This window comes from Cebus imitator, unplaced genomic scaffold (genome assembly GCF_001604975.1).
Source record: "Cebus imitator isolate Cc_AM_T3 unplaced genomic scaffold, Cebus_imitator-1.0 Scaffold447, whole genome shotgun sequence".
NCBI lineage: Eukaryota > Metazoa > Chordata > Mammalia > Primates > Cebidae > Cebus > Cebus imitator.
Genome location: NW_016107762.1, coordinates 677,270 through 693,177, shown reverse-complemented (window position 1 = coordinate 693,177; position 15,908 = coordinate 677,270). Strand labels below are relative to the sequence as shown.

Sequence of the window (15,908 nt, the reverse complement as noted above, 5' to 3'; positions counted from 1 at the left end):
GCTGGGCAAGATGCTGGACATTTGGAGTATCTTTGTTTTTTTTTGGGATTGAGTCTTGCTCTGTCACCCAGGCTGGAGTGCAGTGGTACCATCTCAGCTCACTGCAACTTCCAATTCCTGGGTTCAAGCAGTTCATGTCCCTCAGGCTCCCGAGTAGCTGGGACTACAGGTGTGCGCCACCACACCAGGTAAATTTTTGTATTTTTGATAGAGGTGGGGTTTCAACATGTTGGCCACACTGGTCTCAAACTTAGATATTTTTTTTTCTGAAAACAAATACTCTCTGATTGGCATGCTCCAGTCACTGGCTCACCACTTAAAGACTTCTAGGTTAGAATTAAGCATGGGCACAACAGCTCAAAGTGAAAATATACATAGTGAAGATCCTTGCCTTTTTCTCTCCTCTCTTCCTTTCTTGTTTTTTTTTTTCTACTTCCCATCAATCTCAAAAAGACACCAGTAAGAAATATAGATATGCTTATGCTTGCTTGGTGTCCTTGGTTAGAAATAGTCCAAACATCAGGAAGCTAAAATCGAGATGATTATATAACTCGTAAAGATGGAAGTTGTCAAGTATATTACACAAAACAAGTTTTAAAAAGCTATTTTAAATACAAGATTCTATCTCCACCAAACTGCCCTCAGATCACTAAGATAATTTAGCATCAAAATCAGCTTGGATAATCATAGGTTAAAGAACTGCCACTAGCAGCTCATCAGTTCCAAAGCTTTCCAAAAAATCTCAACCAACTTGACACTTTGATCTCACGTGTCAAAAAGTGGTCATGTTTGATCTGTTAGCTTTTAACAGAAGAATTTGCTCCTGATGGAGTGGCAGCTATAATCATATGGTATTTTTAGAGAAGTGATACACTGAAAAATAATATCATGATTATGTATTTATAAAGTCTTGGTTTTCTACAAACTGGAGGTTTAGCAATGATTGCTAGAACAAGTAATTACATTACTAAAAGAAATAAAAAATGCATGGAGATAATATCAATCAAATGAGTTAATGAAAAATCATGATCTTATTATCTTAATTAATGCAGTATAGTGTTATAAATGCCTTTATACTTACATCTTCATCTCATAGTATGAATGACAAATAGAAAGACCAAAGAATTGGTAAATCACTATCCCCCTAACAGACTCTGATACATGAATCCTATGTCCCTTTCTCATTTATTACAGATGTGTTTCATTAGTGAGTTCATATATTCTAACAATCCATCCAAAAATATTCATAATTACAGGAAGACAATACCACTGCCATTTTCACAGTCATGTTGTGGTATTTTTAGTGTATTGAGTACAGTAATTATTTATTAAAATAACACACAAAAACAGGAATAAAATATTTATATGTACAAAATAGCATGGTATGATTTCTACCTAATATTTAATAATATACATGCAAATGTTCCCTGCATTAACATAGCAGTAAACAATAAATACAAACAGTAGTTAATATAAGAAAACCAAGAAAAGTCTTCATGGATAAAAATTCTTGGCCCTGAAAACTTTAAACTTCAAGGAAAGGCATGCCTCTCAGTGAGCCTGCCTCCTGGGCTGTCAATTCACTGCTCACAAATTACCCTCCTAAAATTCCTTTTCCTAGGAATGCTCCTATAAATGGAATAATGTAATTTTTAAATGTCAGAGGACAGGAAAGTCCCAGGGCTTCTTTTGATTCCATCAAATTCTTTCAAGTGAGCTGGACATCACTTTACTGGGATAGACAACTGGTACAGGCCAGCAGCAGGTATGGAAGTCAAGATTGATTCTGCGGGACTTTCTCCTTTTTCGCCCTTGGAGCATAGAAGCTGAAGATTAAGCCTGTGAGTAACAAAAACAACAACAAAGTTCAGCTTCCAAGAAAAGGAAGAAGAAATAGAGATGCTGGGGGAGTCCATCTCTTAGTAAGAAATGGTTGTCGCTAGCTCAATGTTTTCCACCTAGTAGAATCACTTGACTGTCTCTCAAGCACTTCAAACTTGACACACCTGAAAAAAAAAAGCGCCGTTTTCTTTCCCATACCTATTCCCTTCACTCCATAATCTCAATCTTTGCTATTTCCTCCATGATGCATTCAGGCACCCAGGCTGGAAGTGTGGGTATTGTCTATGGTTTTATTCTTCCTCATTCCCCATTGGGCACATCTAGTTAATTACCACATCATGAAATTTTTACCCTCCAGACATTTTTCTCTGCTCTATTCTGCCTCTTCATCTTCCTCCCTACTGTAACTCCCTAGCTCAAGCCTTTGTCTTTTTCCAGTGGAATACTGCAATAGCCTATGACTTCTCTGCTTCTGGCCTTGCTCTTCTTGAATGAGTCTTCCACATTAAACACACACGGGTGTGTATCAAGCACAAATCTCATATTTATCTTCTAATTGAAGCCTTTAACTTTACCCCATCACTAATGGGATACAGTTCAAGATCTGTTGCTTGGGGTGACAATGTGAGTAATCAAGAAATTTATGGGCAACTTTCAAGCTTTGCTGCTGTCTACTCATCAGGGCGAAGAATGAATAGGCAATTTGCCACTTCTTCCCAGGAAAGATAGCCAGGCCTTTGGTTTATTATTTTACTGCTTTCTTTGCAATGTAGAAACAACTTTGTGTTGGTCTAAAAAAGAGCAAGAGATGGAGACTTCTGTGTCCCAAGTAGGAAAAGGGCTATAGCCTAACCTGGAAAAGATTAGAGGGTGTTGTGTTGCTGAGGGCAGTGCTGGTAGTTTGCTAGGGTCTGGGAAGTGCATGATATGGTGTGTGGGGGAAGGTGTGGGGAGTGGTACTAGTGGCGGAGACCTGTAACCAACTCTTTCCTGGTTTGGTTGATGAAGGCAAGTCCTTTGATAGGGATGACTGAACTGTTGCTTTACATGAGGGAAATTTGGACATTGGCTGCCGTGGCCTGGGGTGGCAGCCACAAGTATCCATGTCAAGTCTTAAGATATGGAAAGGATTGGAGAAGGGGATATATGTGACTTCCAGAGCATTCGTAGTTGGTTGGTGGTCGAGCACATGCTGGAGCATGGTGTAGCATAAGTACCATGATTAGAAGGATGATTGCAGACAAGGCATCTCCCTCAATTATTGAACTCGTTTTCTAGGCATATTTTATATCCAAGGCCAAGCGAGGAGTTCTCAAGTGACGAATGACTTCTTTAAAAATTTTTTTTTCTTCTTTCTTAACTTTTATTTTAGGTTCAGGGGTATATGCATAGGTTTGTTAGACAGGCAAACTGCATGTCACGGGATTTGTTGTACAGATTATTTGTTACCCATGTAATAAGCGTAGTACCTGAGAGTTAGTTTTTTGATCCTCGCCCTCCTCCCATCCTCTAACCTCAAGAAGGCCCCAGTGTCTGTTGTTCCCTTCTTTGTGGATAAAGGACTTTTTGATGTCATTAGTGAATGAAGAAAGTTAGTGCTTCATTCCAGCCTCGTGAAGTCCTTCATGGTTTCCCTTGGGAAACAAGGCTTCCTTATGATCTAGTACTCTCTGCTACTTGAGCCTTGTTTCCCGGCCAGGCTGCTATTGAATTAGATTCTCTAGGCCAGCGCTTCTCAAACTATCTATAGTGAAGGACAATGTTGGTTTCTAACAACATTTAATCAGCAATAAACAGACATTTAAAAATACTATAATATAGATTGAATGTTGCAGCAGTATCAGATTACTGTAACAATTTTTAAAGCTTTATCATTTCTTTCATATACTATGCACTGTCACAATTCTTTTCTTCTTTGTACATGCTATTCCCTGTGCCTGGAAAATCTTTCCTCTCTTCACCTAGGCCACCTTTTTTTTTTTTTTTTTTTTCATTCTGTAAGTCTCAGCTCAAATACCATGTCTAAGAAATTTGTCACTAAACTTCACGGTATTATGTTTGTCTTTACATACCACTATGTTGTTTATCATCTTATACTAAAATTATTTTTCTTATGTGTTTTTCTTTCCACTTCTATAAGCTCCTTGAGAACTGCAACTATGACAAGCTCTCTTTATACCTGAACTAATACTTGATGAGGACTAAGGTCTCAATCACTTTTTGTTCAACTGAGTCATACTCCTCCATAGATGAGTTTCAAGTGAAGTCGAGAGTTTGTAGCATAGTTCCACTGGTAAACATTGGAATTTGTGCTGATAGGATAATGCTCATGATTGATATTGTTTTGATTATTTTCTCAAAGATCAGCAACCTAAATAACAAACTGTAATTTCATCAGCATCCACTTCATGTTGACTATCTTTCTCAACAAATAAATCTTGCACTTCATGTTGACTATCTTTCTCAACAAATAAACCTTACTTCATTAGTGATTTCTGTACATCTATTCCAGTATCAGTCTTTGCTTTTTTTCCGCATTATAATCCTTCTAAAATTAGTGTGTTGGCTTCAATAATAATGATAAAGGACTGAACAGTCACTGAATCTCTCACAACCTAAAATGTAATATATTTTTGATTTTTATAATGAATAAATGACTATTTTATAGTAATAGTTCATAAGTTCATAATAGGTTTCTTCAACACTACTGACAACAATTTGTAAACATAGAATCAGAATAGCCGTTAAGAGAAAAGATCATTTTGTCTTGATTTTATAGATGTGGAACCCCGTGCAGAGCATTATTAAGAAATTCATTCAGCGTTACAGAGTACAATCATAATATACAGTTGGCCTTCTGTACCTGTGGGTTCTATGTCCACAAATTAATTCAACCAACTGTGAATTAAAAATATTCAAAACCAGTAAAAATTAACAATACATTTTTTAAAATACAAATAAACACATAGTATAACAACTAGTTATATAGCGTTTACATTGTATTAGGTATTAAAGGTAATCTAGAGATTATTTAAAGTACTACATGAGAGAATTTGTGCAGGTTATATGCAAATACTGCACAACTTTATTTATATCAGGGACTTGAGCAACCATAGATTTTGGTATCTCCAGGGCTTTTAAATCAATCTTCCTCCTCCATGGATACAGAGAGACAACTGTAAATCTCTTTTTTAATGATGTTTTCCTTTTAGCTTGTGCTATTTCTTAAAATGAAAGAAAAATAACCGGTAAACATGTTAAGCTCTTCTGGAAGTTCACAAAGATACTCTTAGATTATCAGGGTACATTTAGAAAGTTACAGAAATATCAGGGAATTGTACCTTGGAGAAAAACAGAAATGGCTAACAATTACCATTGCTGAGGTTCTGTGGGAACAAATTGTCATAAAAGCTACAGGACTTTCTAACACTACAGTTCTTCACTTGTCTGAAACTCCCTCCACTCTGCAGCCTTCCAAGGTGTTTTGGAACAGAAAGAAGATGAGACTTACTGGTGAGGGAGCAAGCAGGTAGCAGCAGATTCCTCTTTGACAACGGCACAGAGCTGGTCACAGAACAGTTAAATGGCTATCTGTTAAATTCTAAAATTCTTATTTTCCCATTTAATATTACATTTTAGACATGTTTTCATGTTATTAAAAATTATTTGGAGAATTATTTGTACTCATCGTATAATGTCATTGGGCAGACTATAATTTATTTTATAATTTCCATATCATTAAACATTTAAGCTGTTTCTACGTGTTTGCTGCCACTCTTATATATGATTTCATGCTCCCATGAGGTAAAGCTTTGCAGAAGGCAAGGTTCATAGCTCATAAATGTTTCACAATTCCTGTCCACCCTGCAGAATCACATTAAACATAATGCTGTGGAGGAAATTGATGATCAATGCATGAAGCAATAAGCATTACATATATCTAGAATCTTGTTTTGAGATGGAAATTTTTAACATAAGTGATTATTTCTGTATTACTGTTTGCTATTGCATCAGGGTTCAAGACTTTTTAACTTCTTTCCCTAAATCTTCTAGGTTTGATGAATTCATTTCTATTTATTCTGAATCCCCAAGTTGATATCTAATTTCCAGTTGACAACCTAGACAGTAGTTACTCATTGGTTATTAAATTCAAAGTACAGTGATAGAAATATGTTAAAGAAAAAAGTGAGACAGACAATAGAATTGACAGATGTCAAGCTTGTTTCTTCCCATTACTTTCTGATCTTTACTCTTTAGAACATTGTTATATAATTCCAAAATTACAAAGAGGAGCAACAAAATTTATTTAGCTCTTCAAATCAAAAGCCTTGAAATCTGAGGCTAGGAATATTTTTTAAAGTACAAAAATGGAAAGGAATGGGAGTTGAACAAAAATTACTTTTATTAAGTGGTTTGAAGGTCGACACTGTTTCTTGCCTTCTATGCACCTTTTCTTTCTTTCTTTTTTTTCCAACTGCAGACTTGCTTTCTCCAAGTTGGGCAATTAGTTACTAATATTTGAGCATTTTGGTCATTTAGAAAACAACCCTTTACTAGCCACTGGGTTGCAAAGCAACTATAGCAGATATGGAAGGAAGCTTTTCATGTATGAGCTAGGGCTGGACAATGTATCTCACCCTCAGCTTCCCAAACTTTGCACCTGAAAGTGTCCATTGCATAGAATCTGCAAACTTCCAGGTTCCATTTTTTTTCTTTCAACCTTTTTAGAAGGGGTACATCTGCAGATTGGTTACATGGGTAATTACATGTCATAGTGGTTTGATGTACAGACAATTCTGTCGCCCAAGTAATTAGAATAACACCAAATTGGTAGTTTTTCAATACCCACTCCCATCCCACCCTCCCCCTTCAAGTAGGCCCTGGTGTCTACTGTTCCCTTCTTTGTGCCTGTGTGCATTCAGTGCTTGACACTCACTTATAAATGAGAACATGCAGTATTTGGTTTTCTGTTCTTCAGTTACTTCACTTAGAATAATGGACTCCAGGTTCATCCATATTGTTGCAAAGGAAATAATCTGGCTCTTTTATATGGCTGCATAGTATTCCATGGTGTATGTGTATCACAGTTTCTTTATCTAGTCCATGGTTGTTGGGCATCTAGGTTCATTCCACATCTTTCTTATTGTGAATAGTGCTGTGATGAACATACATGTGCATGTGATTTTATAGTATAACAATTTGTATTCCTTTGGCCTATATCTAGTAATGTGACTGCTGGGTTGAATGGTAGTTCTATTTTAAGTTCTTTGAGAAATCTCCAGGCTGCTTCCATAGTGATTGAACTAATTTACATTCCCACCGGCAGTGTATGAGCATTCCCTTTTCTCTATAACCTGGCCAGCATCTGTGACTTCTTGACACTTTACTGATTGAATTCTGACTGATATGATATGGCATCTCACTGTGGTTTTGATTTGCATTTCCCAAATGATTAGTGATATTGGACATTTTTGCATATGCTTGTTGGCCCTGTGTATGTTTTCTTTTGAGAAGTGTGTGTTCATGTCCTTTGTCCATTTTTTAATGGGATTGTTTGGTTTTTGCTCAATGATTTGTTTAAGTTCCTTGTAGATTCTGGGTATTATACCTTTGTCAGATGCATAGTTTGTGAATATTTTCTCCAATTCTGTAAGTCATCTGTTTACTCTGTTGACAGGGGAAGGCAGTCTTGCCTCTTTTCCATAGGGCACTGCAGCATGCTGGAGGTGCACAAACTCCAGGATTCCTAATCCATCCCTAATTGCTGGCTAGAGAGGGATAAAATTCTGATACTGACTCATGTTTGAATGGCACTCCTCTGTCTCTGTCTTCTGCTATTGGCCAGACAAGCACAGCAGGTACCATTTATTCAGCAAGAAATTGCTAAGCGTCTGTAACAGCACAATGTTAGTAGTTAGACAGTAGGCACAGGCCGTGAATACAAGATTTCTCACGATAGACACTTTACCTAGAATGACTACCATTGTGGGCCGGCCAATTCTGCGCATGTATTTATTTATTTTATTTTATTTTTTATTGTTACCTACCAAAGGGTAGATTCTTCTGCATGTTCTATAAAACATCAAAAACTAATTGTGGAAACACTTAACCTATACTTCTTGTAACAATTGAATGAAAGTCAGAGGAACATTTCCTTACCCACTTCTAGGAAAGTAAAAGGCAATTCCATACCAACTGGGACAGTTAATTCCAAAGCAGGTTTAACATTGGCCTGAGCTGTTTTACTAAAATAAGAAATGTACCTGCCTTGAGCTGACTCTTGGTCATGACATGGAATATACTTTTGAGAAATTTCCATTTTTATTGATTCACAATTATTGTAGTAAGATTAATCATTTGTATTAATCATTTTGTCAAGATATCTGGAAGGCTCTGTCGCTTGGCTGGTTACATAGCAGGAATATGTCTACATCACCAGCTGAGTTAAAGGTAACCTGGCTGAGACTGAATTCTAGGTCATCTTGTTGGAGGTGTTTTTTCCACACATCCATGGTTTCTGGACACAGAGAGAAAATGAATCCTGGTAAGGTCCTTATAGAGAGAGGGTAATTAGACCCTTCACCTAGCAACTCTGAACCCATTTCCCTGAGCCAGCCTATGGTGGTGATACACATCTTTAATGAAGTTTCTAGATTTTATCATTTTCCTGCAATAAACTGCAAATTTGCAAGCATTGTCACTTAGAACCTGTGAGTCTTTGTTAGCAACAAAAGCCTGTCTGATTTCCACAGTTAGTGTGTGCTTATTGACCTAGGTAGGCTGACTGAGTTTATAAGGAAACATTATCAGCAGGCAGAGCAAAGTGTATCTATCATTCCTTCAACAGGCAAGACAATTGGACAAACTGGCTACAACTACCAAGTCATTCATTTTTTGGCAATCTTTTTTATAGAGTTTGTTTTTAGACAAATAGACAATGATGGTTGCACTGACACAAACCATTAACTTTTTAGCTTTTGAAATTCTTTAAAAATAATCTAAGCTGTAGCAGGGTAATAAAACAGATATTAATGAATGTCTCTGTAAATGAAACTGGGAAACTTACGTAATTATTGCCTAGGTGTGGGGAGGTTTCCTCAAGCTGTCAGTTCTTGGTTTTTCCTTGTGCAGAGTGCTCACCTGAGAACAGGAGATATGTTTTGATCTATAAGCTCAGAGTAAGGATGGAAATAAAGTTTCCTAGCTTGTTTTCCGTTTTTCAAGGAAAGTTTTATTCTCCTGCAAGAATATCATTAGAGCCACAGTTTGCCTCTTGGTATTGTCTGGAAATCAGTCACCAAAATATAAGAGATCTTTCTAGCCATCGTCTGTTTTCACTCCAAAGTAGCAATATGAAGTCCTGGGTGGGGCAGGTCAGAGGAGAGGGGGGGCCAGAGATGTAAGCTGGGAGATGATACCATCAGAGAAACCCTGGGGAATAAGTATTGATTTTTGCTTGTTACATGAGCTGGCTCTGCCTAAGCAAGTCCATATCATATTTTTAAAGTGCCATTTTATCAGGAAGACATTCTAGCATCCTTCTGTTTAAATAATTCAGTGAGGGTTTTGTGAAAATGAATTTATAGGCCAATATGAACACTTGGGTGAGGTACAGAGCAGCATGGGTGCCATTACTCAAAATCCAAGTGCTATTCTACCATCCAATATACAGAGAAATATTAATCTAAAAAGATGGCAAGCTGAGAGGCCCCCAAGTATTTTTTTACCTGCCACTGGATTCGTGGCCAATGTATTTTGCATTCTTTGTGTCCTTCAGGTAGAATCGAGTATCAACATCAGTCTCACAATATAAAAGAAATATAAATTAAAATCTCCAGCTTTTAGAATAAATCATCATTTTGCTCCAGCTTTTATCTGCCAGTTGTTATGAAATCTGTCCTCTGGGGACTCTGAGGATGTCACCTGTTACTGGTACCATCATGGCAGTAATAAATAGTGCCACAGACCCCTGAGAAGAACCAATTCAGGACTCTTCAAGAGCTCCTTCGGTTCGCTCTGAGAAATGTCGGGTGTAGTGCTGCAGTCCTCTCAGCCCCTGTTCCAAGATAATCTTTTGCTAACTATTGTTCATTTTGCAGAAGACACAGCACCTACTTAGAACTCATGGCTATGAAGTATCAGAATGAGAATTAAATAAAATAAATATTGATTCTCCCCCTAGAATCTGCCAGAAGTCATGTAAAACAAGTCATTGAAAATCTTTATAATTCCTACCATTCCTCCTCAAGGTCTGTCTAATTGACAGACTAGAAATTTTCAGAAAGATTTAATAACGAAATGATATCAGTAACAAGAATAATGATATTTAGAGTAAAGGCAAACAAAACACACACATATCCAGTGGAAAAAAAATCCAGAATATATATCAAATGCCAATAGTGGTTGTATGAAGGTTGTTTCATGGGTAGTTTTAAATTCTTTTTTATTATCTTTTTTTTTTCTATTTTTTATTATGCATAATGTGGTCAAATATTAAAATGGTAGTTTCAGCCATGAAGAATATTAAAGGCAGTAATATCTGTTAATTTGTCAAATTATCAACATGTTAAGCTGAGGGAAAGACCACTTACAGTTGAAACAGTCAAGGAAACTTTGGTGGAAATGCAGAGAAAGAGACAAATATTGAAGGGCTGAGGACAGAAGATGACTCTACATATGGCTTTATAAATCTGTGAATGTTTTGTTCATTTTTACACTTTGGTTGTTTTTTGTTGTTAATGAACTTTTATTTGTAAAAATAAGCAAAATTGATGACTATGCACTTAATGAGTAATTGACATTAGCATACTAATTAGTTAGTGTGCTAATGACATATTGATATGTAATTATCATAAGAATGGGAACTATACTTGACAAAGTAGAGCAAAAGACTGTGTCTTCCTTTGAGAATGCTGGGTTCAGGGAGAGCGACAGGAGACAGGGAAGGGAATGAATGAAGTCTGGGAAATATGCATTATTACTGCATATCAAGTGCTTTCAAAACTGAGCTAGAGAAAGCTAGCACATCATGGTAGGTGTTGCAGACATGCTAAGGTGTTTGAACTTAATCTTAGGTTATTACTTATCAGCATCTTCTAAGCAGAGGAATATTCTAATGAATTCAGATCTGATTTTTCCTACTCTAAATGACTCAAAATCAACTGATGCTTTGAAGCTTTTAGTGATTCAGTTTTTTTCTTCCTCCATGGAGTAATATATTTCTAATTTCAAAATTTATATAACCTGACATATTAAAAGTGAAATGATATATATTAACTTTCTGAGATGATATAAATAAGAATCACGTTTAAAATGCATACCACACATACATTTTTTTAGTCAATCATGTTGAAGTTTAGCCTGACAAGATCACTTACTAAAGCCTAGGAGGAGCTTGTATATTCTTATAAAGGACTCCTTGATCTGCCACATTTGATGCTCGTTTTTTTTCCTGAAAGCATCTTCTTGTAATACCCTAGTGAGCTTTCTCTTTTACATTTAAGAGAGTTCCAAATTTAAACATGTATGAGTTACAATTTCAACAGAAGACCTTGTTCAACAAAGCACATATTTAAAGGAAGCAGGGAATGTGGATGGATGAACATCAACTGCACTATGTATTCCATGACCTAATTGGAAAAGAGGGATTTGGGGTCAAAGAACTCTCTTCCCAGGAGAAAATGACCAGAATTTTAACTGTGGCTCATTGAGGCTTCTAGAAAACCAGATGATTTAGCATCCACCGGAATTTTCCCTGAAGGTGGGATGCTGCAGAGGGCTGTTTCCTAGGAAACACTGTTTATTGGTCTCTACCATGGTAAAACATCCAGGGGTTCTACACTGAAGTAATGACAGATTCAAAGATTTTTTTTGTGACCACTGAAGCTCAAATTTCATTGTGTTACCCATCTATGTTCATAATGAACACTGTATTTCTTAGGTCTTGAAACAAATAAATTGTAACAGTCATCAATTCTGAGTAGTCAGTGGTCAGATACTTGTTCTATCGATATCTTTTGTATTTTAAAATTTCTAAAAATTATTATATTGGCAACAGTAGAAAAATTGAGCTAAGCTTGTGAACTTCTATCAAATCTAATCATTTAAGTTTTTATTTCTACTTATTTCTTTAGGAAACATGTCAGTATTTGGCAAGAGAAGTTACATAAAAATAAATGTTAGCAACGTAACTTCTCTTGAGTATAATGGGCATGTTATTACAAAAACAGATATCTGAATAAATCTTGAAAGGCAGTGGGAAGAGATTTGTTTGGTAATGTTTGGGAAGCCACCAAGTTCTGTTAATGATAGACTTTAATAAAAACTGTGGTAGTACAAGGAGCATTTGGATGACATTGTATTTTAGGTGATAACTTCTGGACTACTGAAGTCTACTCTGAATCGTCAATTTCAATGTTTCCATATCACCAAATATTTTTCATGGTAATCATCTGGGTTGACCATTGAGAGGTTATTTTGCTAAAAGTAATATAATTTCTAAATCGAAGTTAGCAGAAATAAAAGTACCCGAGATTATATCTTATTATTTTCATGATAATATCTCCCCCTTAGACCTGTGGCCTGACAAGTTATTTTTGAAGAAAAGGAAGCCAGATTGGCTAAGGGTCTATTTAACAAGCCTGCTATGGTCTATTGCACTTACTGCTATGGTCACTATGACAGTGGGAGACAGCCTACAAGGAATTTTTCCCTAGTCTCTAAAGAAGAGTTGCTATTAAATTTGCAACCAAGAAACACAAGGTTCTCTGGGGTTTTACCCCTGCTGGAAGTCTTGATTCTAGGGTCAGTTTTCCCGTTTCTGTGGCAGAAATGGGTGGTAGAAAACTACAGGTGGTTCTGATCCCAGTGCCCACCTCATAAGGAGAACCAGGAGCTTCTACACAGAGCACTTCCAGATGTGTTTAGCACCCTAACTCACCAATTGGAGAGCCAAGGAGACTGCAGAGTGTTTGGAGTGTGTGTGATGCCTGCTTTGCAAGCCATAGGCAGGTTCTGAGGATTTTTCTTAATAAATGGTGTAGTCATGCTTAGGGTCTCTCATGTGCTTACTCAGGACTGGTTCACATTTAGCCTGCTTGACCAATGTTTTTGCCCTTTTCCCTGACCTGGTAGAATAGGCCTGGCTATTGTTTAAGACTGGTTTCTTATAGGAGAAAGTTGTGTGTATCTTCTAACTACTCTATGGGTAAATTTTACTCCTTTGCTCATTTCAGATAGTTCCTCCTGAGAGAAAGGATAGTATGGAAATAAAGGAAAGGTTTATATTAAAGAGTGGAAGAGATACAAGAGCAAAGGAGATCTCTCCTAAAAGAAGACAGCTCATGTGAGGGGTTTCAGCATTCTTATGCAGGCTTCAGATGTTCTTGCTCTTCAACTCTTCTGTCAGCCTGTTGTAATTTGTTCTAGTTTAAATTTCTACATGAAATTGAGACCACATTTAGCTTGTGATAGCGGGCTCTTGATTTGAGACAATATTTATAGCTTTCTGATTTATAAAATTATTTTTAGCCACCAGAAATTTTATAATATAGCTTATCCCTAATATTCAATTGAGGACTTGGATATTGTAAATGTATTAATCTAACATGATATTTAAATTAGAGCCACATAGATTTTTTTTTTGGTTGAGTCTTGCTCTGTCACCCAGGCTGGAGTGCAGTGGAATGATCTCAGCTCACTGCAGCCTCCGCCTCCCAGGTTCCAGGGTTTCTCCAGCCTCAGCCTCCTGTGCAGCTGAGGTTACAGGCATGTGCCACCATGCCTAGGTAATTTTTTGTATTTTTAAGTAGAGACAGGGTTTCAACATGTTGGCCAGGCTGGTCTCAAACTCCTGACCACAGGCAATTGCCTGCCTTGGCCTCCCTAAGTGCTGGGATTATAGGTGTGAATCACTGTGCCCAGCCAGATTATTTTATAAAATTAATAATTGCTTTTAATTGATTTGCTTTTTGATATAAATGGTTTGTCTAATCTACTCAAAACAAAGAAAAATCTGTGCCTTTTAATTTTGGAAAGCTATCTGGCATCACATTTTTCATTGTTCTTGACACAAATCCTATCTATATTTTGAGAGACTTTTATAATTCCAATCAAATGAATATACCTAAGAAACTGGGGAAAAATCACATTATATCAATAGAATATTATATTTTACCTTTATGGAGAAGCTCAATTATATTTATATAAATGATATAAAACATGATTTACATTTTAACTGATGACCAAATTTTTTGCCCTTTTGACCATATGTGACTACATAGCCATTACCAAAAAAGAAACAAAACAACAGCAGTAACTTAAAAGCTTTTAAACAAATTTTGTGTTCTTTCTGCCACTCCTGCAGAATAGGAAATGCCTCTAGCCCTCTATACATCCACACATCTGTGGAAAGCAACCTCTAAAGGCCACATAGTCCAATAATCTTATCAAAATGGTAAGACTTTTCTTTCCTTCATAGGAGAATTTTACATTTATTGACAGTAATTGACTATTTCTAAAGAAGTTAGGCTTTTTGGTTATGTTTCACATGAACAAAATCCAAGGTTATAGTTAGATTCTAAAATAACAAATTTTCATATAATCAACTGCCTGGAAACTTACCAGATTCATGAGAAATAGTCTTAACAGTGAGAAGCTTCACACTCTCTTTATCGGACTGAGGTCTATTTGAAACAGAAAATGTTAAATTAGCACCACAGTAATCAGCATTATATGTTTGAAAGTACTGTGACACAATGAAAGTACTGTGACACATTGTGACACATTGAAAGTACTGTGACACAAACAGAATGATGAAGATATACATGAACACACATATATATATATATTTCCATGGAAAAACTTTGTTTTTATATGCAAATACACATATACTTTTTAGCAATTTTTACTTTTTCTGGAATCAATCCAATAAATCCCTGCCACTCTGTTATAGTGGTGATTGTCAGATAAATTAAAAATTAGTATGAGTTGTGTGAAACACTTGTCACAAGGTCCATATTGGACATGTCTCCAATTCTGAATTATAGAGAGAAAGACATAGAAATGTTTCCAAACCTTTTGGGCTTATACTGAAATCTGGAGGTATTTCTTTTCATGAAGTCCTAAGATACTGTAGTACAGTATCTGAACTGCCTATTTTAATCAAGAGTTCTCACCTACCCAAAAGAGTTTCAAACCCTAATTCCTTCCTTTGGATATCTTAGGAGTCTCTACATTAAGTCATATAAGTTTTAATATAGCATTATTATTTCTAAAGTTTACAACCTTGTGAAACATAAAAATGCGTATATAAAAGTAGACCACAAATTCACGTCAACAAGGAAAACAGAATTTGTTTTGAGATGAAAAACAATTCATCATGACTCTTTGCAGCACCTTGGTTGTTAGAGTTGCCTGGATTGCTAAAATCTGCTTTGTTCATTAATTAAGTCAAAGTAGAATCACCATCTACTTTAAAGGCACTGAGAACCGGCTCAAGGCAGAGGCACAATTTTCCCTGTGATAAACATATTAAAAATTTCACTGAGAAAACTATTTCAAAATTCTAGGTATTTTTTCTATGCTATTTGCCCTCATAATTATATTCATCTTCTACTTTTCCATTTCATATTTTTATCTCCCAATTTACCACATTAAGATTAAGCATGATCATACATTTGGAATTTCTCTGTTAAATGTAGACAGCTCTGACAAATAGCCAAAGCCAATATGTAGTGCTTCTAGACTTTAGAAAATAATCCAAAAAAGTATGAGTAGAGTAACAATAATTTTCACTATGTAAATGGTAGGGTCTGGGAAAAAGACGCTATGGGCTTACTTACTGATCATTTCCATTTTCTGCTGTGCCTAGGAGAAAAGGGAGTTGGTATTAGAGTTGCAAAGAAGTTGGCTACCAAAAATCTGAGCCCCCCAACTCCCTCACCTGCTGCCCATTCTTTTCTATGCAGAGATGTTTTTAAGCCATTTAAAAATCTTTAAATTTCCCCCCTGGCAAGCCATTTCCTCTGGTATTGTTAACATTTATCCTGGCATTCATGGGATAATCC

General features: G+C 36.3%; 1 protein-coding gene across 5 annotated transcripts in view; it reads right to left on the bottom strand.

Moving 5' to 3' along the window:
* Positions 1–268: 268 nt before the first annotated feature.
* The window catches only part of EMCN (endomucin), a 105,872-nt gene continuing 90,232 nt past the window's right edge, over positions 269–15,908 (bottom strand). For 3 of the 5 annotated variants that reach the window (XM_017511355.2, XM_017511352.2, XM_017511354.2), the window contains 4 exons: positions 15,684–15,708; positions 14,464–14,525; positions 8,909–8,982; positions 269–1,839 (listed from right to left, as the gene is read on the bottom strand). In XM_017511355.2, the coding sequence (XP_017366844.1) occupies positions 8,948–8,982; positions 14,464–14,525; positions 15,684–15,708 (122 nt within the window). In that variant the 3' untranslated portion in view covers positions 269–1,839; positions 8,909–8,947. Of the gene's footprint in view, positions 1,840–4,912; positions 5,061–5,532; positions 5,732–8,908; positions 8,983–14,463; positions 14,526–15,683; positions 15,709–15,908 lie in introns of those variants that run through there. The other 2 variants (XM_037732386.1, XM_017511353.2) reach the window with 2 other exon arrangements.